The sequence below is a fragment of the Peromyscus eremicus genome, chromosome 7 (assembly GCF_949786415.1).
Source record: "Peromyscus eremicus chromosome 7, PerEre_H2_v1, whole genome shotgun sequence".
NCBI classification, from domain to species: domain Eukaryota; kingdom Metazoa; phylum Chordata; class Mammalia; order Rodentia; family Cricetidae; genus Peromyscus; species Peromyscus eremicus.
The window spans coordinates 101,137,295-101,159,804 of record NC_081422.1 but is presented as its reverse complement, the minus strand read 5'-3'; the positions used below and the strand labels follow the sequence as shown (position 1 = coordinate 101,159,804).

Here is a 22,510-nt window from a genome sequence, read left to right as displayed (position 1 = left end):
TTTAATGTCGATGGTATGGGCATTTAAGTAATAAATGCTCAAGACTCAAGAGTTCTGGCCTCAGCAGGCTTAAGTGGGAATACTCAAAACCTTTAGGACAGGGAAGCCAGGTTTAGGAAAGGAAGCCAGTACAAGGAGTCTCTCACTTATATTTATTTTCCAGCATAAGCAGCAACTCAGAATAGTAGCCACTTAGCAAATGAGAACAGGAAGAAATGAGCAAAAGGGTCTCCTGGTATTAATAGAGGAAAGTTGTTGGGAAACTTGTAGCCACAGATATGGGCAGAAACCCACAGGGTCTACAACTATCTCTTTTGATAGTGTCTTCACACCAGTAAGACTCCTGATCTCAGAGCAGATCTCATAAGTGTATGCTAGATTAGGCACTGTTCAGACAAACATTCCATAGAAACAAGGATATAGGATTCTTGACGTAATTTATCATCTCTCTCTTTCATTCCTCCTGATATACTGCTAGTGCCTTCACGCTGAATGGCTATAATCCATTTAACTCTAAGGAGAGATTGTACTAGCATAAGCCTTCCCAGGATTCCTCTAGGCCTCAGACAGATGTGAACACTGGCTATAGAATCCTCCCAGCCAGTGCTGGCTAAGGTTGGGTGTCATTGTTCCACAAATCTCTCCATTGCTCCTACTGCTTAGCATGCATTCTTAGCTATTGCCTGATTCCTCCCTATTTCCTTCTCTTGTTCACAGCCCCATGAACTTAATGGGCACAGGCCGCCATTCATCATCCTCTCTCTCCTCACATGCATCTAGTGAAGCAGGAAACATGGTGATGATGGGTGACAGCTCTATGGGTGAAGCTCCTGAAGACCTCTACCACCACATGCAGGTACTGAAGCTGTGCAAGAATGAGCAGGGTATCATGGCTAAAAGACTCCCCTTTCTGGAGTCTGGTCTGGTGGCTGGAAACACTCTATCAAGTTCCCTAGTTCCTGGATTCAGGAACACACCTTTCAATAGCTAGCAAGGCAGCCTTCTTTCTACATACCACCCCAAGTCTTAGTTCTCATGCCTTATTTTACAAGCAGACCTTTATTTTCAGACCCAGCTGCTATTACAGATTGCATAGCAAAGGTCTTCTGCCAAATTAGCCTCCTGCTTGGCAGTCATTTTTTTTTAATTAAGAAATTTTTTCATTCATTTTACACACCAATCAAAGATCCCCCTCTTCCCTCCCCCCCCCCAACCTCCCCCTCCAACCCCTCCACTCCTACCCACAAGAAGACAAGGCCTCCCATGGGGAGGCACATCCAGTAGAAGCAAGTCTAAGCCCTTCCTCCTGCACAAGGTGTCCCATCATAGGTAGTGGGCTCCAAAAAGTCCACTCATGCACCAGGGATGGATTCTGATCCTACCACCAGGGGGCCCCCAAGCAGATCAAACTACACAATTGTCTCGCCATGCAAAGGGCTTGGCAGTCTTGATGGCTGAGTCCTGCATTCTTTTCCATGTACAGCACAATAGAGCCAACACAACTGTCTGCTCCTGTAGGTGGTATGGGTAGTCCTTAGTGCTTGCCATTAGTCCAGCCTCCAGCAGGGTCCAGAATACAGCATCAGTCACTTGGTCTGGGGATTTCAGGACATGAATGCATAAGCCAGCTCTCTCTGTGCCAGCTTTATAGTACTGATCATTCAGAATGCTGATTTTTCTTCCTTTGCAGCTTGCATATCACAACCCAAGGTACCAGGGCTCAGTCACCAACGTCTCTGTTCTATCCTCATCCCAGGCAAGCCCTTCTTCCTCCAGCCTGAGTTCTACTCATTCAGCACCATCCCAGATGATTACCTCTGCCCCTTCTAGCACCCGAGGTAAGGATGACAGGATGCTGCTTGCTGAAGGAGAATGGAAAGTTCCATAAACCCCACTTGTCTTCCTTTCAGCTGTACCTATATCTTTGAGAGTGACCTTGCCACCTTTTGTAGATTGATAAAAAAAAAAATTTAAAGCAGACTTAGAAGAAAAATCAAAGACAATTTTATTAGAATTCAAGAAAATAACAAGGCAAGCAAGCTGGAGTTCCCATCAGCTGCGTGAAGGAGAGAGGTGGAAGGGGGAAAAAGAAAGTTACTCTTTCTCAGTTAGAAGTCAAGAAAGCAGGTAGGTTCAGCAGTGAAAATCTACAAGATTTCCACTTCTACAAGAGTGGAAATCATTGGTACAGGATTACTAGGAGAGGACATGCCCAGAGTGTCAGAGAAGTAGGTTTAAGATTGAGTAGCTGTCCAGAAAAGGGAGATGGAAAGAGAAGAGAAAAAAAGTTATATCTTTAATAGAATGAAAAGTAACAAAGATGTGTTGGAAAACAAGGTGAGAACAAGAGAGAACTGAGTGTCCAGAGCCTTTCTGGAGTATGTGGGGGGTGTTTTTTATTTTGGATTTTGTTTTGAGATAGATTCTCACTATGTAGCCCTAGCTAGCCTGGAACTCAATGTGTAGAACAGGTTGGTTCTACAGAGATCCACCTGCCTCTGCCTCCCAAAAGCTGGAATTAAAAGAGTGCCACCATGTGCCTGCTCGTGTAGTTCTTATTGATGGGGAGCAAAATTGCCTTCTAAAGAGTGACATAGGCCTTGAGTGTAAGAGCAGTGTTCCACCTTCTGGGCCCACTAACGAAGAAATATTTGAGTTTGGTTTAGCCTTGTGGTTAGCTAAAAATGGTTCTGGGTAGCCGAGAATTTAGGGCACACCCAAGATAGAAGTAATAACTACCTGAATTAACTGTTTTCTGTTTTACCTTCTAGATTTCTTAGCTTTGAGCCAGTAAGGAGTAAACAACAGCACACATCGCTGTCAACTTACCTTTTGGCTCTGTTTGGTTGAGGCCAGTTTGGAGCCCTTGCCACTGGTTTAGCTCTAACCTCAGTTACAGCCAGTGTGTGGATCTTCATCATTTACTGAAGGGCCAGAATTGTTTATTTTTAATCTATCCATGGAAGGCCAGCACTTGGAAATGTTATAAGCATCATGGAGATTTTCCCATATAGTGTGTAAAATTGGTCTCCTTTTAGTAGTCTTTAATTCTGTATCTACCAGGGTATTACTTACCCACTGATCATGGTGTTTGTCAGAGAAGACTCTGACATTGATATTTATATGCCTTAAATGATGCCTGAAAAGTTGATGGCTGCTGAGAGACTTCATTCTCTCTCTTCCTGTCTAGCAACCCCTATCATTGTGTTAGAGAATGCTTGCTTTTCGGCACCCATACTTGAGGGTTTGGGTCACCTCTCTAGCTGACTTTAACTCCTGCTCTGGCAGGATCCGCTGCTGTGCTGCTACTTGGTAGCCAGTATTGCGTCTCTACTCAGTAAAAGACATGATCCAGGAAAATCTCAGTTCTTTCCCACTGAAATATTTGCCATGCATACAGTGGTCTGAGCCTGTCAACCACTCACTGGCTGTTGATTTCAGGCTTCAGAAGAATAGGTTCTTTTTGTTCTGATTATTTTGTATACAAAGAACAAAGCCCAAGCTTATAACATTAAGGAACGACTCTCTCCAAAGTATACAAGTCTGTGAGGCCCGCAGTAGACAAGATGGAAAGAACCAATGTAGTGTGGCCTGGTGGAAAGATGCAGTGGCCAGGTAGGGAAAACATTGGCAAAGTGGAGGGAAGTGAGTGAGGCTGCAGTAGAGCAGTCACAGGCTTCGATTTAAAGCACCTTTTGGCTGTCCGTAGGTTCAGTGAGGAATTGAATGCTGAATATGGAGTACAGGTCTTTACAGTTAGCAGCCCTCAGTCTGCTTATTCTACTACCCATATTGCTTTCCTAATGTGAACTATGGGATCCAGACAAGAGGGGCCAACTTTAGGGAACACAATCTATGAAGGCTGCAAACTAAGACAGGACTGTGTATTATGAAAAGGGCCTACTAAAAGATGGCTTTGGGAATAGAAAGGAAGAAAAGCCCACAAAATAGCTGGGAATGTCTAGACATTGGTATTTCCAGTGTCTTGTGTAAGTGCCCTGATTAGACCTGCAGATACAAATTCCATAATACCATCTAGGAGTTGTTGTATTCCTTAACCTGAAGTCTCTGAGATATGCTCAGCCATATCTAAGACTTTATCTGGCTATTCTTTTTTTCTGATTTTTTGTTTGTTTTTGTTTTTGGGTTTCTCTGTTTAGTCCTGGCTGTCCTGGAACTCACTCTTTAGACCAGGCTGGCCTTGAACTCACAGAGATCTGCCTGCCTCTGTTTCCCAAGTGCTGGAATTAAAGACACGCTCTACCACCTCCCAGATTTATCTGGTTATTCTTGCAGATTCATGATTATTGATAAACAGAAGGCATCAAATGATGGATATTTTAACTCAGTATTACTCTGATACTGTCAGATTCCCTGGAATTGGAGTTATAGACTGTTGTGAGCTGCTTGATGTGGTTGCTAGGAACCAAACTCAGGTTTTCTGAAGAGCAACAGGTGTTCTTAACCACTGAGCAATCTCTCCAGCCCTGAGACTGTTTGATATTCCTCTGTTGCTGTGGCTGCTATTAGAGACGTTCCGGGCTAGCTGTTACCGCCTGTCTTGGTTACTTTTCTCACTGCTATGACTAAATACCTGACAAGCAACTTGAGGAAGGGTTTATTTTGGCTCACAGTCTGAAGGTATTGCAGCAGGAGTATAAGGCAGCTGGTCACTCACTGGCTTCCTCCTGTTTTTCTGTTTATTCAGCTTAGGTCTCTGGCCCATGGGCTGGGTCTTCCCTCCTCAGACCTCTCTACACTCAGAAGCCTGACTTGTAGGTGATCCTAAATCCAATAACAATAAGATTAGCCATATTACACCATCATTTGTCCTTCTAGCAAACTAGTAACTGATTTGGTCCCTCATAAGCTTTTATTGAGTGCTCAGTGGAGAATCTGCATGGCTCTTTTCTAATGAGCACATCAGAGTAAAACAGAGGAAAATTTCTCCTGGGTATGTTTTTCTTTCTAATGTCTTTGTTATCTGATGCTGCATAATATAAAGTGTTCTCAAAATTTAGATATCTTAAAACAGTTATTTCTTAGAACTCTGAATTAACAGGATGTTCTATGAGGAGTAGAACATATAGTTGAGAAAGGAAGTCATTGATGATCACCATTTTTAGAGACAAACTCTCATAATGGCTGAATTCCAAACTGTTACACAGAGGAAAGTTAAGAAAAGCCTCTTCCCTCCCCCCCTCTGAGGCATTAATTGTATAAATCAACAAAATCGTTAAATAGAACTTGGCCCAAATCGGGGAACTAATAGCAAGGGCAGAAACAGTAAGAAAGAAAGGAAGCTTTGGACTACACTTGGACTTTGGACTACACTTGGACTACAGCATTCATATAGTCTATATAGCAGTCATCTGGAGAGAGTTGCATGCCCAGATGTCTGTCAGGCACACTGTTGGGCCTGTCGGGGAAGACAAACTGTGTGGGGCCAGTGAGATGGTTCAGTAGGTAAAAGCACTTGTCACACAGGCCTGCATTACCTGAATTCAACCCCCAGTGCCCACAGTGGAAGGAAAAAATGGACTCCCAGAAGTTGTTCCCTGACCTCCACTCACACACAGTGTAGAAGTAGTAATAGTTTTTAAAATAAATAGTTTTTTGTTTGTTTGTTTGTTTTTTAAGAACTATACAAGGGGCCGGAGAAATGGCTCAGCATTTAAGGGCACTGGCTGCTGTTTCAGAGGTTCTGAGTTCAATTCCCAGCACCCACATGGTGGCTCTCAACCATCCGTAATGAGACCTGGTGCCCTCTTCTGGCATGCAGGCAAACATGCAGGCAGAACACTATAAATAATAAATAAATAAATCTTAAAAAAAAGAAGAACTATACAAAATCATAGGGGTAAGTAAGACTGATGTTTTCAAGTATATGTGGCAATGTAATAATGGATGCATTCTTGATAAACAAGGCAGTGAGGGGTCTGTTCGTTCATTAATGTTCCTTGTTACTAGTGAGGGAAAAGCTTTCTTGAAAAAGGTCTGGAATGGAATCCCCTTCCTCCTTGGTCATAAGACCATTGACCTTCCTTGACCTACTCACTGATGCGCTATGCTGTATGGTTCCTGTAACTGGAATCTGTGAGACCAGTGGCTGCAAAGTACAGTTGAAATTCTTGTAAGTCCGTGGCTCCCCCTGCTGGTCAAAAGGCTGATTAGGCCTGGGAAATAGATTTGTAATCCCGTGGCACTAGCACCCAATTTCCCTAAACTGAAGTAGTTCAAAAGCTCCATGAGCAGACAAGCCCTCGTGGTATTTAAATGTATTAATGAAAGTTAACATCACCCTGTTACTGGCGGGGACTGGCTGCCTGGGACATAGGAAAGTGAGGCAGCTGATTGAAGAGAATTAGTGCGCAGTACTCCTTTGTGAGAACACACGAGGGACCACCACGACTTGCATGTAAGTCCTCACCAGAGCCCTGAGGCCTTCAGGATGGTGTCCTCCATCCCAGGCCAGTATGGATCAAGGCAGCACATGTGGATGCACAGTTGGTCTCATAAGCCAGGCTTCCTGAGGTGAGAGAACATAGCCTGAGGCAAGCAGTTCCAACCCTATGCCTAGTGTAGAACAGACATGAAACAGACAGACTTTCTGAGTGAGTTGATGTCAGAGTGGTGTTCCTTCTGTCCTTTGCAGAGACATGTCTGGAGGTTGCCCACAGGGCTGAGGGGCATTCACAGTCTCTCAGCTGGGAAGGCACAGACAGACCCGTGGGACTTGGAGCTTTTTATAAAATTTCTTTTCTTTACATAGCCATCTTCTTGAGATTGCCTAAAAGCACAAATTTTAAAAGAGAAGATAAATATGAGTAAAGCCACAAGACAAAACAATTCAAATTTTTAAAACAGCCATACTCTATGCATTCCCTTATTAATGAAGATGTTATAAAAGTTAAAAAGTCCTAAAGCCAGCCCAGAGGTTTTCTCCGAACAGCCGTGGGAAAAGCTACCTTGTTGGTATTTACGCATACCTTTGGACTGAAATGAACACCTGGACTCTCAAGGACTCCTGCAATGAGCTAACTGAAGATCTGGTTTTGCTATGATTTGTTGGATTTTTTTTTTTTTACAGTACCAGCACCACAGGCCCAGAGGAGAGCCCCAGAGACAGTGGGTTTCAGGGACTCACAGGCCCTCTAGGAAGTACAGACTCACCTCTCAGCTGGAGCCCATGGGCTAGTCTCCACTGTCCAGCTTCTCAGAGCTGAGTCAGCCAGAAGCATCGCGGTCCAGATGACTTTGCTGTGGAGGGACTGGTAGTCAGTTGTCGGATGTAATGAATAGTGTGCATTTGTAGAACTGTTCATGTTACCCTACCACAGGAAAGCCAGGATATTATCTTACTGTTTCTATAGGAAGTTTCCTTAAGAACCACAGATGGGAAGTTCCTCAATGCTTTAATAGCACCTCAGCCAGCAATCACTGCAGTGGCTTCATTAAAAATGACATGAAAAGGAACAAAAGAAAATAGCATGAAATAAGTCAACTCAAGAGCCTGTGTCTAGCTGGACAGTAGTGGCGCACACCCTTAATCCTAGCAGTCGGGAGGAAGAGGCAGGCAGATCTCTGAGTTCAAAGCCAGCCTAGTCTACAGAGTAAGTTCCAGGATATCCAGGGCTACACAGAGAAACCCTGTCTCAAGGAGTGGGGGAGCCTGGGTCCAAGTCCCTTGCCTTCTGGGTTGGTTCCATGCCCCTGAACTCAAGGGCCAGCAAGTATCAGACCACCTGTATATAGGGCCCTGGGCTTCCAACTAGCCTAGCTTTCGATCTGTAATAGGCCCTGCAGGTAGGCAGAATCAAGGCAGTGGGAACCTACCACCTGGAAGGGATATGCCAAAAAGGTAGTTGGAAGCCAGCTGGAAATAGAACCACTGGTGTTTGGAGAAGGTAAGTGTGTGTAGACCCAGTATGTCAAGTCAGAACTATGTGGTTGTTATTCCAAGTGTCTCTTGTCTTTGTGTGATGGCTCTATCACAAGCTGGCCTTGGCTCATACCTGGGTCCTCTGGAAAAGCCCAGTTCAGGCTATCCCTCTGCCCTGAGAACACAAGGTTCAAAAACCCCAAGCACTCTGTACCAGGCCTCAACTCTCCTTACCCTTTGCCTCTGGGTATGGTGGTAGCCTCTGTCAGTGGGTGTGCCTCAGCCAAGATATCAGATACAGTCTTCACCATTGAGTCACTAGATCTGCTTCACTCCTCCTGGGTTTTGCTGAGTTCACCCTAACTGTAAGGGACACCTACTCTGGTCCCCAGTCCTAAGGATGCTTGGCCACTGAGCCCTCCATTTGTGGTTTGTCATCTGTTCGTGATTGTTCTCACTTGGTTACAGGCTCTCCCTCTCTGCCAGATAAGTACCGACATGCCCGGGAAATGATGTTGCTGTTGCCCACACATCGGGACCGCCCAAGCAGTGCCATGTATCCAGCAGCCATCCTAGAAAATGGACAGGTAGCAGACCCAGCCTTGACTATCTGTCCTCTGCTACAAGTGTGTTGGCTTGGGCTCCCTCATTGCATTTGCTAAACCTTTGCATGCACAGTCTTGCTTGCCTCCTTCATTCTGTTATAAGGAAGCTGTTGGACTCCTAGTTGGGGAGGACAATGAATCTGAGGGCCAGAAATCCAGTCAGAGTGCAGGCATGAGTAGACTGGTGACAGGGTTGGAACTGCACCTGCCTGGGAGGCTTCCTAAATCTCTGGCCAGCTTTCTGAACTACCCATTCCTCATTCCTCTGGCATAAGATGTTGGTTTGTATGACATCCCGAGGAGACTGTAGTAAACATAGGTAGGAGGATGTCTGTGTGTCTTGCTAGGGTTGCCCTCCACACTTAGTTCTCTAGACACCCTGCTTGGACCAGCAAGTAACACTTAGCCCTGTGTAGTTTGCCCCTGCCTTTCTATCTAAACCCATAAAAGTCACTTCCAAGTAACTGCCTAGGCCCAAGTGCCAGGAATTTCTCAGAGGCACCCCTCTGCCAGGCCGAGGGCAGATCTGACAGGAGAAGCTCAGAAGACTGGGACCTGCCAGACTCCAGATTTTGGTGCTGCCTTTCTCTCCCCTCAGCGCTAACCTGGACCTGGTGGGCCCTTCCAAGAATTAAGACCTATCAGTGCTCACGGGGCAGACAGGGTCTTTAAATCCTTTCTGTCAGTGGTCTCCCTGGCAAATAGAAAGATGGGACAGTTAAATAATGGAAGGTACCTATGTCCTGCACAAGACAACCTGGGTGATGTCTCAAATATCCATGGAAGTGCTCAGATCCAAATATACCTAGACTATTGTAACAGCCTTCCCAGAGCTGTGTGAATTTCTTAGCACATCTCAAGCATGAGCCATTTTACTGCTTTGATATCCTCATCTGAGCTTAGAACATTCTGGCTCCTGTAGTCCATAACACTGCCTCCCAGATGTTATCTGGCTGCTTTTACACTCTTTGATATTTTTCTCCTTCCTTCAGCCACCAAACTTCCAGCGGGCCCTGTTCCAGCAAGTAGTTGGAGCCTGTAAACCCTGCAGTGATCCCAATCTGTCTATGGCTGAAAAAGGTATTTTCCTCTCTCTAGGAGCTCTCTCATGTTTGTCCCATCTTGAGTGTCTGACTCTTGCTCTTGAGTTACCAACTGTCCAGGCCTGAGCCACAACCCAGTGCCCAGGTCTGTCTACCTAGACATAGTGCTGGCCAAACCTCAGGTCACCTTTTAGACCACACCTGGCCTGGGTCCTGTTTGTCTGTCTGTATTCTCCCTCTCTCCAGTGCCCACCCTCAGAGAGGCCCAGCTGCCATCTGCCTTGAGTAATTCGTTATAATGCAGGCTGCTGTGGGTATCTACTCTCCTAAGTCCTTCCTAACAACTTCTAGAGTTTAGTAAAGCTAGTGGTCCCTCTGGGACTTCAGAAACTTCTCCATGGAGCTCAGAATGGACTGTGGCCAATGAAAGCCCCAAAGGGATAGAAAATATATACTACAGTGAATTTCCCCAAAGTAGGTTTCTACAGGGAAAGCTCCGGGTGCTTCAGTGAAGTCCAGTCATTGTTAAGCCACTCTGGCCAGCAACTACTGGGTCCATCTGTACTACACTGTGCCATTGAGAAACTCTCCCTAGAGCTGTAGCTATATAGATGGTGACTCGTTACCTTGTGTTCTACAAGCTGATGTAAGAACCAGCATCCAACCTCTATAACCTCGACTGAAGCCCCAGACACCTAAGTTAATTTTAGCACAGCAGTACCTACATGGGGACCATGCTGAGCTTGTCTGTCCACTAGAACCTGGTCCCATAGTCCTCGCCTCTCTTCCATCCGCTGTGTTTAGTGCATATTCACTTCCCACCAATATAGTCTATCGTCCCTGAGCCCATCAGACCATGTCCCTTCAAAGCTTTCATCATGTTGTCATTGCACCTGCTTACCAAGTGCTGTCTGCTCTCCCCACTGTCAATGTTACCCCTCTTGGTTGTTGTAGAGGATTGTTTTTAAGGAGTCCAAACACTGGGTCCAAAACCTTGGTTCCTAGTGGGCATTAATGCCAGATGCTCAGCCACAAAGGCCCTACTGAAGATGCCTTCCTAACCTCAAGGCTGCACATCCCGAAAAAGTGGCTTCTTGGATTCCTGCACCTATGACCCCAAAACAATGGGTCTTTTTGCCTGGAAGGCCAGAATCCACAGTGGGTTTTCTTCACCTAAGATGCAGAGCAATCTCAAAACTAGCCAAGAGTCACACAGCTCAGAGCTCAAATGAGTATCGGTGGTCAGACCAGGATGCTACGTCAGCTGGACACAGAAGAGCCTCAGGCCTCAAGCTAACTGCAGCAAGGAACTGGACACGCCCACCCTAGGTGTCTGAGAACAAAAGCTGAGCCCAGAGCTACCTAATCCAAACTACAAGGTCAGCACTTAATGGCAACACATTAGACAACTTCCCATTGGTAATACACAGGCCAGAATAACTCCTGGGTCCCCTAGAAACCTACCTCTCACCTGTAGGTTCTTTTCTTTGCCAGTCCCTCCCAGACAAGACAAGCCTGCCCTTAGGGACTGGGAACCTCAGGCCAATGCTGATAGATAACAGGACACAGTGGTCATTGCTCTTCTCCTAGAATAAATCATTCTCTTGGCCACTCCACATGTCCAAGGTCCACTGGCCTCACTGCAGATGTGTGGGTTCTGATTGACATGGAGTGACTCACCCAGACACTGTCCTAAGCACACCATTACAGCCTTCCTAGCACTCTTCCCTAGAGTGTCCCCGACCTCAAGTTCCTGTGGACCCTTGCGGTAAACTTTTGCAGCCCATTTGGTTCTTTCAGGAGTTAAGGACGTGTCTGAGGTCTTGGGTTGTCAGGTCCTTTTGGAGAAGCTTCTTGGGGTCGTCTCTAAGCTGCCGCTTCCAAGACCTGTGGCTTTCATTGAAAATGTCATCTTTGGGGGAAGAAAGCTTGGGTGCTTAGAAACAAGAAGCCCCTGCTAGATCTTGGAGAACCTGGGAGAGGATACACCTATTCTTGAGCTCAGGCTTTCTGAGGAAACCATCTGATTCTTCCAGATTCAGAATTCTTTCCTGCAGGTAACAGCTCAGTGGCTACTCATCAGATTCAGATGCCTTCTTCCTGCTATTAGCCATCAATATATCATGAGATTAAGTAGTCCTTGTAATTGAAGTTTTACCTGTAAGCCCATGCTAGCCCCTGAGCAAAGAGATGAAAAATGATGTCATCCCTCCATCCATGGAAGGCCTTGGTCCCAGCGCTTTGGACCTATCCTACTCAAAGGCCAGAGTCCAACTCTTTCTAGAGACTCCCAGCTCCCGTCAGGCCTTGGAATTCTCCATTGAGTGTCTGGGCCATTAAAGCCCAAACCTTGGATACATTGAGCTCCCTTTAGCTACCACTGCCTTAAAACTGAACCCGTACTAGACATTTGTACTCTACATAGGCTGCCTTTCCAAAAGGCCCTCCCCATGAGAGGAGAGGCAAGTTTCTTCTCGCTGGCATGTTTGTTCTCTGAGGAGAATCAATTAAACATGCTTCACCTTTCCTTCTCTGCACCTGCAGAGTAGCCAAACCCCAGACTGTGAAGTGTAGCCACTGCTCTTCTCTCCTTCACAAAGAACTCGGACACCAGCTGTAGCCAGAGAGCCAGTACTGAGGCACCTGACTGCTCTGTCTGGGGCCTGCTCTGTTCTGCATCCATGGACTTTATTGCCTCCTCCTTTCTCAGGAAGCAGTGTGTTCCCCTGGGTCTAGGCTGAAACTCCTGGGCTTTGTAACTGTACTGCAGTGAGTACCTTAAATACCTCTCCTTGCTATGAAAATGTCTTGCTCTTAAACCAGCCAGTGAGCCTATGAAAAACAGGGATGGGCCACTGTTCTAAGTGCCACCACAGGCCCTTTGTGGAACTAGCGGAGCTGCTTCTCAAAGGACACTGCCTCTTATCTCCTGTCCTGCTCCCCTGTCCTGCTCCCGGCCTTTCACACAGGGCATGGATGGGCACTGCAAGGACCCTGGCTAATTCTTGACTTGGGAAGAGCTCTGTGTCCTGTGCTCTCTGTGTTCTTGACCTCTTCAGCCTGCCCTGTTCTCTCCTGTGGTCTTCTGGTTTTTCTCCTGACAGATGCCAGAGTCTGCAGGTGTTTACTCCTTATTGTACTTTCTCTCAGTTTGCCTTATCCTCAACACTCTTCAGAAATCAGCTTACTCATGCCATCACAGGCAGCTTCAGTCACTGGCCAGTCGTCTCTCTAGGCCACAGTGCCTTGCTTGGCCAATGTTTTCAACTGTAGGGCCTGACATGCCACTTGGATGCTGGCTACTCAGAGCTCACCCAGAGAAGCTTCAGGCTGTAGGGCAGCTTCTCCAGATGGGAAGCTCAAGAAGTAACCTCCGTTCACTCCATCTCTTTCCACCCTTCAGCGGTGCCAGCAGCCCCCAGCAGCTGGAGCCTGGATAGCGGAGCCCAAGAGGCCCAGCCCTTCCTGTCTGCCCTCATGGGGCCCATCCTGGCCCCCCCAGTGCCTCCCCGAAGCCTGCTGCATGGTAAGCGGGTCCCCCAAATAGTTTCTGGTCTCAAACTTTGACCAAGGGCTAGATCAGCAGCTGTCTAGGCCATCTCAGCCAAGGGAAAAAACATCCACATCACAGAAAGGAGCCTGCCGAACATTGGGGCCAATAAAGTTTTTGAGTCCTGCAAGCTAGCTCAGTAAAGCCATCCCAGCCAGGGAGGCTGAAGACAAAATCAACCATGCCAGATACACCACTCACCAGTCTGCCATCAACCTGCCAGCGGACTAGGCCATCTCCTGCCTGAAGCCTGTCTCAACCTTCCTGGCCTCCTGTGTAAAATTACCCCAGCAACCTGTGTTTTCCAGACTGTCAGTATAAAAGAAGGTTTTCCGTGGCCTTCAATGCTGAGGTGTTCTTAGGGACTTTTCCACACCTGCCCAGTGCCCAGCAAGGTCATGCTGCCGTGCAGCTTATGCAAGGGTCCCCAGCTGAGGCTGTGGTTCTGTTCCCTTTACAGGTCACTACTCCCTACACTTTGACGCCTTCCACCACCCTCTGGGTGATGCCCCCCCAGCCCTCCCTGCCCGGACCCTGCGCAAGGTAATGTACTGAAGCAACTGTCCTACTGCCTCATCTGCTGTAGGATCACCCCTGGGGCCTACAAGAGGAACCTGCCTCCCCTGCTCCTCTGTCCTGAGAGCCTAAGCTGGCAGAAGCTGGGGGTGGCCAGAGCCACACTAGAGCAGCAGGCGACCCCATGCATCCTGCAACGAATGTGATGAGGGCAGGGAGATCAGAGGGTCTTGTGGACAACACTTGACAACAAGACAATGTGCATAGGGAGCGTTGAGGAACTTGGAGGTCTCAACACACTGTAGTCCAGTAGCTAATTAAATGTCCCTGTGGCGGGTTATAGAGTTTTTAAAACTACTGCCAACTGAAAATGAGAAATATCAGGCACTAAAATTTTACAAAAAAATCAAGAGGTAAAATTCGAATCCTGTTGTTAGCTTGTTAGCTTGATTTTTCTGCAAATGGGAAAAGACTAAGTCTGTGACAGATTTTAGCAACAGATTAACTAACATTCATTTGATCTGTGGCCCACCAGGTTCCTTCTGCCTGATGACCCAGCCCTCCTGTCAGTCAGTAACTCAGACCATACCCAACCTGGGACTTGGCCCCAGGTGCATCAATGCCCAGCAGCCAAGGCAGGGGCATTTATTGGCCCTCAGAAATAATAGTGATTCTGGGCTCCACTAGCTTGATTTTGGGGGGAGATACTTAGAAACAGATGTGAAGCTGCTAAGATTTTAAAGTCGGTTGATAAGCAGAATCTTGGTCTCCACATGGCAGGCCAGCCCACCTGTCTAGAGGGGTTCTAACTTACCCACCCTTTCCTTCGCACAGTCTCCTCTCCACCCCATCCCAGCCTCCCCTACAAGCCCCCAATCGGGCCTGGATGGCAGCAACTCTACGCTGTCTGGCAGTGCCAGCAGCGGTGTGTCCTCCTTGAGTGAGAGTAACTTTGGGCACTCCTCAGAGGCCCCACCTCGAACAGACACCATGGACTCCATGCCAAGCCAGGCCTGGAATGGCGATGAAGACCTTGAGCCACCCTACCTCCCTGTCCACTACAGCCTCTCTGAGTCTGCTGTCCTTGACTCCATCAAGTCCCAGCCATGCAGAAGCCACTCAGCTCCAGGGTGTGTCATCCCTCAGGACCCCATGGACCCACCTGCGCTGCCACCCAAGCCCTACCACCCCCGCCTGCCAGCCCTAGAGCACGATGAGGGTATGCTACTGCGGGAGGAGGCTGAGAGGCCAAGAGGCCTGCACCGAAAGGCCTCATTGCCTCCTGGGAGCGCCAAGGAGGAGCAGGCCCGCATGGCCTGGGAGCACGGCCGAGGGGAACAGTGAGGAGCAGAGGCAGCTGCACCACCACCTTCCATGAGCAGCTGGCCCAGGCACTCCAGGTCTGAAAAGCAAGTCCCTCCCAGGGAGCTAGAGGCTTGGCACTCAGGAGAGAACCACCAGAGTCTCTGTTCTACTGCCGTGAACTTCATGTATTGCCATGTCCAGAGGCCACAGCAGCATGAAGGGTTGTGGCTTCTCTTTTATTTCATTTTTTGTTTCCATTTTTCTGGGTTTTCCTTTATGCAGTAGTTGCTTTCTTCCTCCTGCAGTTCCAGACCACATGGAGCTATATGGAGATATTGCACAGACAGAATGCTTTGCAGCATTGCAGAGTCCAGGAGTTGGAGCTCAGGCCCTCCTTTCGGGGTAGAGATGGCGAAGAATGGAAATTGCACTAGGGACCTCTTCCTTTGCTGTATGACAGAAAAACTCATGGTTGCATTCAGGGATTGCAAGGACCACATGGACTATATGTCACAGGTGGACAAAGGGGCCACAAGCCGTTTTGCACAAATGCTTGCCCACCTGCCCACTCTTACCTAGGAGTGTGCAACTGAGGGGCTGGTCAGGCACATGACTGGCCTAACTGCATGCCCAGGGCACACTGCCAGGCTTCCATGGGCCAGCCTTGTCTCTTATCCCACTTTGGACGTTAGTCGTCACTTTTAGTTTGGACCTTTCGCTCCTTTCCACTCAAAACACCTCATGATCTGCAGAAGCCTCCCTGGCTCAAATGGACTTGCAAGGGTTATCTCTTACGCCCTGGGGCTTGAATTAAATGAAGCTAGAAGGGCTATCACTCCTGCAGGGAGTTAGACCCCTTCCCTTGTAGTAGAAAGAGCTGGTGTAAGAGTGAGGCTGGAGTGTGGCAGGAGCCAGAAAGCCTCATAGCTTTCACAAGTGGCCCCAAACACCTGCCATTTAGCGCCTGAATCAGGGATTTTCAGCACTACCTCTGAGCCTTGGGGTTGGCTGCCCAGCCTGGCTTCCAGGCCCTGAGGATGTGTGGTCAGGTTCAGCAAGCTCCTGGGTTTAAAACATTTAAAAAAAAAAAAAAAATTAAATTAAAAAAGAAAAAAAAAAAAGATGGGAGAAAACTAATTTTGGAAGCAGAGAGCCACACAGGTAAAACTGTTATCTTCCAAGTAGCCAAGTACTGAACCCTCCACTCCACACCCATAGGGACCGCCACTCAGGGTTCAGGATGGGCAGAAGGGCAGTTTTTCAAACCTCCCCAGTCTGTTAGGCAGGGCACAGTGGTGACTATAGGAAATTCTTTCATGTCAGGGCACTGATTTTTCTCTTGGTATTATGGTGGGGGTATGGTAATATTTCACCAGGGTGCTTCTAAGTTACTTTAAAATATAACCTGTTTTGAGACAATTGTTTTCCTTTCATTTGCTTACATTCACATCAGTGATGGCCATAAGACTGCCTTCTCCTTGGTGAGCAGGTATGTTGTTGCTCCCTTACTCCCTTCAACTTGTTGGCCTTCTGGCCTCCTGTGGCCAAGTTCTGGGCCTAGCTGCTCATCCTTTCTCCACAGTTCTTTCCCAAACAGAAAATTCCATGGCCAGGGTGTATTTCTCTTATAAACAAGTTCAATAGAACTGCCAGCAAATAACCTAAGGAAAAAGATAGAAGGCCCATTTTCCTCCAGAGTATGCTGGGGTCCAGGTACAACAGTGCAGGGCTTTCTGATACCCTCAGGATGATTCAGGCAGAGGAGAGCAGAGACTGCTGAGGATGTAGGCCCGTCCAGGGAGCCCTGGCTCCAAGGGCACACACACCTGCTCCTGAACCTACATCTATTGGTAAGCTTGTCCCTGGACCGTCTGGGTTCACAGGTATGAGGGTCAAGGTCTTGCTTTGAATGTGATTCTTAGGTAGGGCAGCGTTAGGTTTCCAGGCACATCTGAACCTCAGTCCACGAAGGCAGTCAATTATCACATGCAGACATCTACCTTCTCCACTTGGTGACACAGAAGGTAGGGAAGGGAGTGTAGGGTTAAGTTCCTTGGCCTTGCTTTATGCAAGATGAAATATATTTGTGTTGTCCCTCTCCGTTTTCCCCAACTGGATGAAATGGACCTATTCTGAATACTTTCTATTGAAAAACCAGCCAGTGTGAGGGAAATGGGAGGCCAGAGATCAAAATCCTTTGAAAAGATTGTGAAATACTGATTTTCATTCTTTCAAGCATATTTGTAAATACCTATTTGAATGCTGTGTATTTGTACAGGAATTTGAGCAAAAAATGTATAGAGTGTGATGTCTAATTGGTAATAAGCCCTATAAATGTGTTTTTAACCTCTGGCATTCTGTGCTTATTTAAAACAAGAAAACTTCTAACCATTTCCTTTGTGTATTCATGTCTAAAGAAAAACTGATTTTAAAATGATCTTACCTGTACCAGAAAAGTTAAAGAAAAAAAATTGTGCCGGTGTCCCAAGAGGTATTTTACTGTATATATTGTGGTAGCATGTTATAAATCCAACAAGTAATGTGAATTTTAGATGTAAATATCTGCCAATTGACTCCCCACTCCCTTGACTGCTGTGATGTGAATTAAAGATGAATACCTGATATTGATCCACTGATTTCACTGACTGGGAGCATAAGTGCCCCTCTCAAACCCTTGTCGCCGGGCTCCAAGCCCTTTTAGCTCCAGATACCTTTCTGTACTTAGCCGGCCGTTCTCCGTATTCTGCCCTCGAGGGCGAGTGGCCAAGTCCTTGCACTTAGTTAGTATGAGTGCAGTCTAGGCGGTAACATCTCCAGTTCCCATCTGCGCATCTCCAAGAGTGGGACAAAAAACCTCCCAAGATCCCCTGGCCTCCACTGGGAGGCTATCCCAACGCCTCGGTTCCCCTTGCCGCAGGCAGGGCCCTCAGAGGTCCAGGACAGCAGCCGACTTTCACAGGCCTGGAACCTTTCGTCTGGGAGGTTCTGCATTCCGACCCAGGATAAGGAGGGGTGTGGGCAGCCGGCGAATGAAGGTGGACGCTTTCAAGAGATTGGTTCGCCAATACACGTGGTGGCTCAAAACAACCCTTTCTGATCCTTACTCGCGCCGCTTATCCTGCTGGGTGTCTGGTGACGCCAGAAATCCTGCGCTAGGAGTCCGGGGCCCGGGAGGGGACTGGGTGTGGAGCCAAAAAGGGGTACTCGGGACGAGTCACCAGATTCAGAGGGTTCCCTGCAGCAGCCAAAGCAGCTGCCCCTACCCAATATGGCGGCCGTGCAGCTTCCGCCCAGCCGCTTTCTATGGACCGCCCAGGCTCAATCAGCAACCGACAACTGTCTAGGGTCCGGACGCCACAGCCAATGAGGAAGGGTAGCGTGGAGCCGCCGGCCTGGGCTCCGGGGCACGTGGACCAATGAGAACGCGGCATGTGGGTGGGCGCGGGGGCCGCCCACCAATGGGAAGCTCCGGTTTGTGTCCCAGCCCCCTAGGCGGCGCACCGCGCCGGGTGCGGTTCATTCGCGCGGCGGCGGTGGTGGCGGTGGTGGCGGTGGTGGCGGCAGCAGAGGAGATGTGGGCTACGCGCGGGCTGGCGGTAGCGCTGGCCCTCAGCGTGCTGCCTAACAGCCGGGCGCTGCGGCCAGGCGACTGCGAAGGTACGGGAGGGGGCGGCCAGGCGGCGCTGAACCCAACGGAACCGAGGGGGCGGGTGCTCCTCCTGGCGGGGTCCGCTGGAGCAAGGGCCTCGGAATTATTACCCGGGCCTAGAAACTGACTCGTTTAGGGGAAAACGTCGGCTCAATCACGTTGAAAACTTGGCCGGAAGCCCACAAACGCGGGAGTTTTTGTCCTTTTTCATCACTGTTTAAAGATTCCGGGAAGGGACCCCGTGGGCCGCAACGGCCTCTTGGGGTTGCCAAGCTTCACTTAAGGGTTTGGTGTTGTACTTGGAATAAGAAACATTTTGGTCGTTTGCTTCAGCCTCCAGTCTGTCCCTTATGAGGTCACAGTGAGTTCCCTTTCAAGGACACGTGTCCACTCGCGGCTTAAACTTGAAAAGAGCAGACAGGCTTGTGTGTGGGTCACTGGGGTAATGTTCATTCCCGGCATGCACTGGGTATTAGGACCCCAGCAACCTAAGGGTTCTGTGCACCTGTGAGTACCTGAGTAAACCAATGATGGGAAACGTTTTAATGATCATCTCATCCCTTCCACCAAAACTGCTGACAGAGTTTCTTCCTGGTGAAATAGAGACTAGTAATTGCTTAACATTTGTCTTTCTTCTTTTCCAGTTTGTATTTCTTATCTGGGAAGATTTTACCAGGACCTCAAAGACAGAGATGTTACATTTTCACCAGCCACTATTGAAGAAGAACTTATAAAGTTCTGCCGTGAAGCAAGAGGCAAAGAGAATCGGTTGGTGAGTAGCTGGTGACCCATCCAGGCTCTCCCTGGCTCGTGTGTACTGTCCACTTCATGATGGGACATGTCTGTAAACTAATTCGAGACTGAAGTATTTTTAGCCTGTATTTATTAAGCGTCTATGAGCCGAGTATTGGTAATGCCAGAAGAGAACAATGACAGGCAGATGCACAGCAGGGAAGGGTGTGTCTGTGAAGAAAATAGACTAGGAGAGTTTGGGGGTTGGGGGGCTATTAGAGAAAGTAGTCAGAGGAAGGGGACCCATCAGTGGAATGAGTGCGTCCAGGGTATGAGTGTGCAAAGGCCAGAAAGAGTTTGGTGTGTTTGGGATCAGAAGTAGTTAGCTAGGTGCCCCAACGTGGCCAGGGCCAAGTCAACTAGTCAACTAGCCCTAGTAAAGTCAACTAGTCAACTAGCCCTAGTAAAGCACTGGCCTCTGTAGCTTTCATTTCTCTGGCAGTCTCTCATTGGAACTCTGATGGTTGTTAAACTCATCTGGAAACTCTGGGACTGAGCACATATCAAGTGCCTAGAGATCACAACAGCTAGATCTGGGCAAGTACTTAAAACATGAGGCCCTGGCAGAGAGAAGTTTTCAAGGTGACCTAATAACAGCTGTTGTCTGGAGTTGGAGAGGTGGTTATGAAAATGTACTGCTCTTGTAGAGGACCTGAGTTTAGTTTCCAGCGCCCACAACACTGCTAACTCCAGCTCTGGGGAATCCAGTGCCTTCTGGCCTCCTCAGCACCTGCACACACGTGACTTAGACATGCACGTAAATTCTCCTTTAAGGCTTTTGTTCTTTTTTTGCTACAGTGCTACTACATCGGGGCCACAGATGATGCAGCCACCAAGATCATCAACGAGGTGTCAAAGCCCCTGGCCCACCATATCCCTGTGGAGAAGATCTGTGAGAAGCTGAAGAAGAAAGACAGCCAGATCTGTGAGCTAAAATACGGTGAGTGTGACCAGAACTGTGTACCTCCTGCGACGTCTACATGCCCTTCTGGGCTTGCTTTCTAGCCAGAAAAGTCATCGTGAGGGTTTATAGCATGATGGATGATGTTCTGCTGCAGTTCAGAGACTTCCATATCAAAGCTAGGTGGAGGTCAGAAGTGGAGAAGGTGAGTTGTTAGCTTACTTCGAAAGAGGGAGGAGGCCGGGTGCCAGCACTCAGGAGGCAGAGCCAGGCGGATCTCTGTGAGTTCCAGGCCAGCCTGGTCTACAGAGTGAGTTCCAGGGAAGGCACAAAGCTACACAGAGAAACCCTGTCTCAAAAAAGAGAGAGAGAGAGAGAGAGAGAGAGAGAGAGAGAGAGAGAGAGAGAGAGAGAGAGAAAGGAAAGAAAGGAAAGAAAGAAAGAAAGAAAGAAAGAAAGAAAGAAAGAGGGAGGATTAGCCAAAAGGCCAGCTAATAGCACGGTGCAGACACAGAATAGAGAGAGAAGTGTAATACATAAGGTAGACAAGTTGGATGGGGCCTTGGGGTTTGGTGAGGAATTTGGCTTTTAGTCTGAGTGAAGTTGGGAGCAATTGAGAAACTTTTGAGCAGAGAAGTGATGTAATGAGACTTTAACAGACTTGTCATGGCTGTATTTCTGATGGCCATAAAACCTTTAGCCCAAGAGTGATTGGAGTCACAGCATCACCATGGCAGAACCCATCTCATTGAGAAGAGCCAGGCCTCTCCCATACAGTTTAAACCGTGCCAGTGTTGTCCAAGAACCTTGTGTTTGTGGTGTGTGCTTGTGCTAATTTGGTACCCTGGTTGGTTCTGATACAGGTCTGTCTGGGTCATATGGGTTATGGAGTAAGCTTTGACTCTGGTGCCTTGATGGGGACACAGGGGATATGTCTGCTCTGTCACCAGCCTGGAACTGTCATTCTGTGCTGACATGGGGAACTGGAGCTGTGTTTCTCCTCTGAGCCATGTGGGTTCTCTGCACTGTTGTCCTGTAGTGGATACTGACAACCTGAGGGCCCTCTTGCTGAAGAATGCCAGTTCCCTCTTGGCGCAGTATGCATATGTCTCCCCTGCTGCAAGTAGGCTGGTCCTCCTAAGGAATGGTTTGGCGAGCAGCACAGCTGGGGGCCGCAGCATCTGCTACCCAGCCATTCACTCTCCTGCTCTCCCTGCAGACAAGCAGATTGACCTGAGCACAGTGGACCTGAAGAAGCTCCGGGTGAAAGAGCTGAAGAAGATCCTGGATGACTGGGGGGAGATGTGCAAAGGCTGTGCAGAAAAGTCTGACTATATCCGGAAGATAAATGAACTGATGCCTAAATACGCCCCCAAGGCAGCCAGCGCACGGACTGATTTATAGTCTGCCCGATCCCTGCTGCACCCGAGGGGAAAAACAGTTCTCCTGTCTCTTCCCCAAACAACCATTTTGTAATTTATTTTTGAAGTGGGCTCCTGACAATGACATGTGAAGCCTGGAGCTTTCCTAATGATGCTGGCCCTGCGGTGCCCCCTCCCCGAAGAGGGAGGGATTTCCTTCCTTCTTTTGCTGGTTTACTCTAGGACTTCAAAGTTTGTCTGGGATTTTTTTATTAAAGGGAAAAAAAAAATCTGTCTTTGGAGAGTTGAACTGAAACAGGATTGTGTCCTGTAATCTACTGGTTTACCTTTCCAGGCTGCAAAAGTCCCTTGGCCTGCCAGTGCCAGAAACTCCCGTAACAGGATTTAGGGGCATATAGCAGCCAGAGTGTGGGTCCAGGGCTTCAGAGTATTGTGTACTTCAGCCCAGTGAAGAGCTAGACTTGACATCCCCTGCCTTCAAACCCCATCCAATACAGTCCAGTGGGCGGAGCTGAAGGTGGGGCTATCACTGGACTCAAGTCTAAAGTATATTTACATTTTGGCTCAGCATATGCAGAACAAGCAGAGAATCTTCTCCACTGAGTGCGGGTGGTCAGAATTGGCATTTCTTCACTCCACCTGGTACTTAGTTATCCTTTCGTTGGGGTCCCAGTCTAGTTCTGGTGTGAACAAGGCCCCTTGCATGCTTCCATTTTTGCAAGTGTGGCAGGAATCGGTTTACACAGAAGCAGTGTGAGGACTGGTAGGAGTGGAGGACCTGGGAGCTGTGTGCAGTGTGGTTTCCAGTTGCTCTGTCACTGGTACTGAGCAGTGCCTCACCGGCGACACTTCACTCCTGCTGTCCCCAAACGTGAAAGGAATGAC

General features: G+C 48.2%; 3 protein-coding genes across 6 annotated transcripts in view; 2 read left to right on the top strand and 1 right to left on the bottom strand.

Annotated features, from left to right (window-relative positions):
• Dock3 (dedicator of cytokinesis 3) overlaps positions 1-17,529 on the top strand; it is a 350,576-nt gene extending 333,047 nt beyond the window's left edge. For 2 of the 4 annotated variants that reach the window (XM_059268543.1, XM_059268541.1), the window contains 7 exons: positions 718-856; positions 1,691-1,838; positions 8,351-8,469; positions 9,480-9,567; positions 12,934-13,056; positions 13,541-13,623; positions 14,431-17,292. In XM_059268543.1, the coding sequence (XP_059124526.1) occupies positions 718-856; positions 1,691-1,838; positions 8,351-8,469; positions 9,480-9,567; positions 12,934-13,056; positions 13,541-13,623; positions 14,431-14,940 (1,210 nt within the window). In that variant the 3' untranslated portion in view covers positions 14,941-17,292. Of the gene's footprint in view, positions 1-717; positions 857-1,690; positions 1,839-8,350; positions 8,470-9,479; positions 9,568-12,933; positions 13,057-13,540; positions 13,624-14,430 lie in introns of all 4 variants that reach the window. The other 2 variants (XM_059268542.1, XM_059268544.1) reach the window with 2 other exon arrangements.
• The window catches only part of Dcaf1 (DDB1 and CUL4 associated factor 1), a 91,661-nt gene continuing 79,361 nt past the window's right edge, over positions 10,211-22,510 (bottom strand). The window contains exon 23 of the mRNA XM_059268553.1: positions 10,211-10,324. Coding sequence (XP_059124536.1) covers positions 10,226-10,324 — 99 coding nt within the window. The 3' untranslated portion in view covers positions 10,211-10,225. The remainder of the gene's footprint in view (positions 10,325-22,510) is intronic.
• Manf (mesencephalic astrocyte derived neurotrophic factor) lies at positions 18,415-21,905 on the top strand. The gene is made up of 4 exons (XM_059268557.1): positions 18,415-18,558; positions 19,195-19,322; positions 20,141-20,282; positions 21,463-21,905. The coding sequence occupies exons 1-4, from the start codon at positions 18,474-18,476 to the stop codon at positions 21,645-21,647; spliced, it is 540 nt and encodes a 179-aa protein (XP_059124540.1). The 5' UTR covers positions 18,415-18,473; the 3' UTR covers positions 21,648-21,905.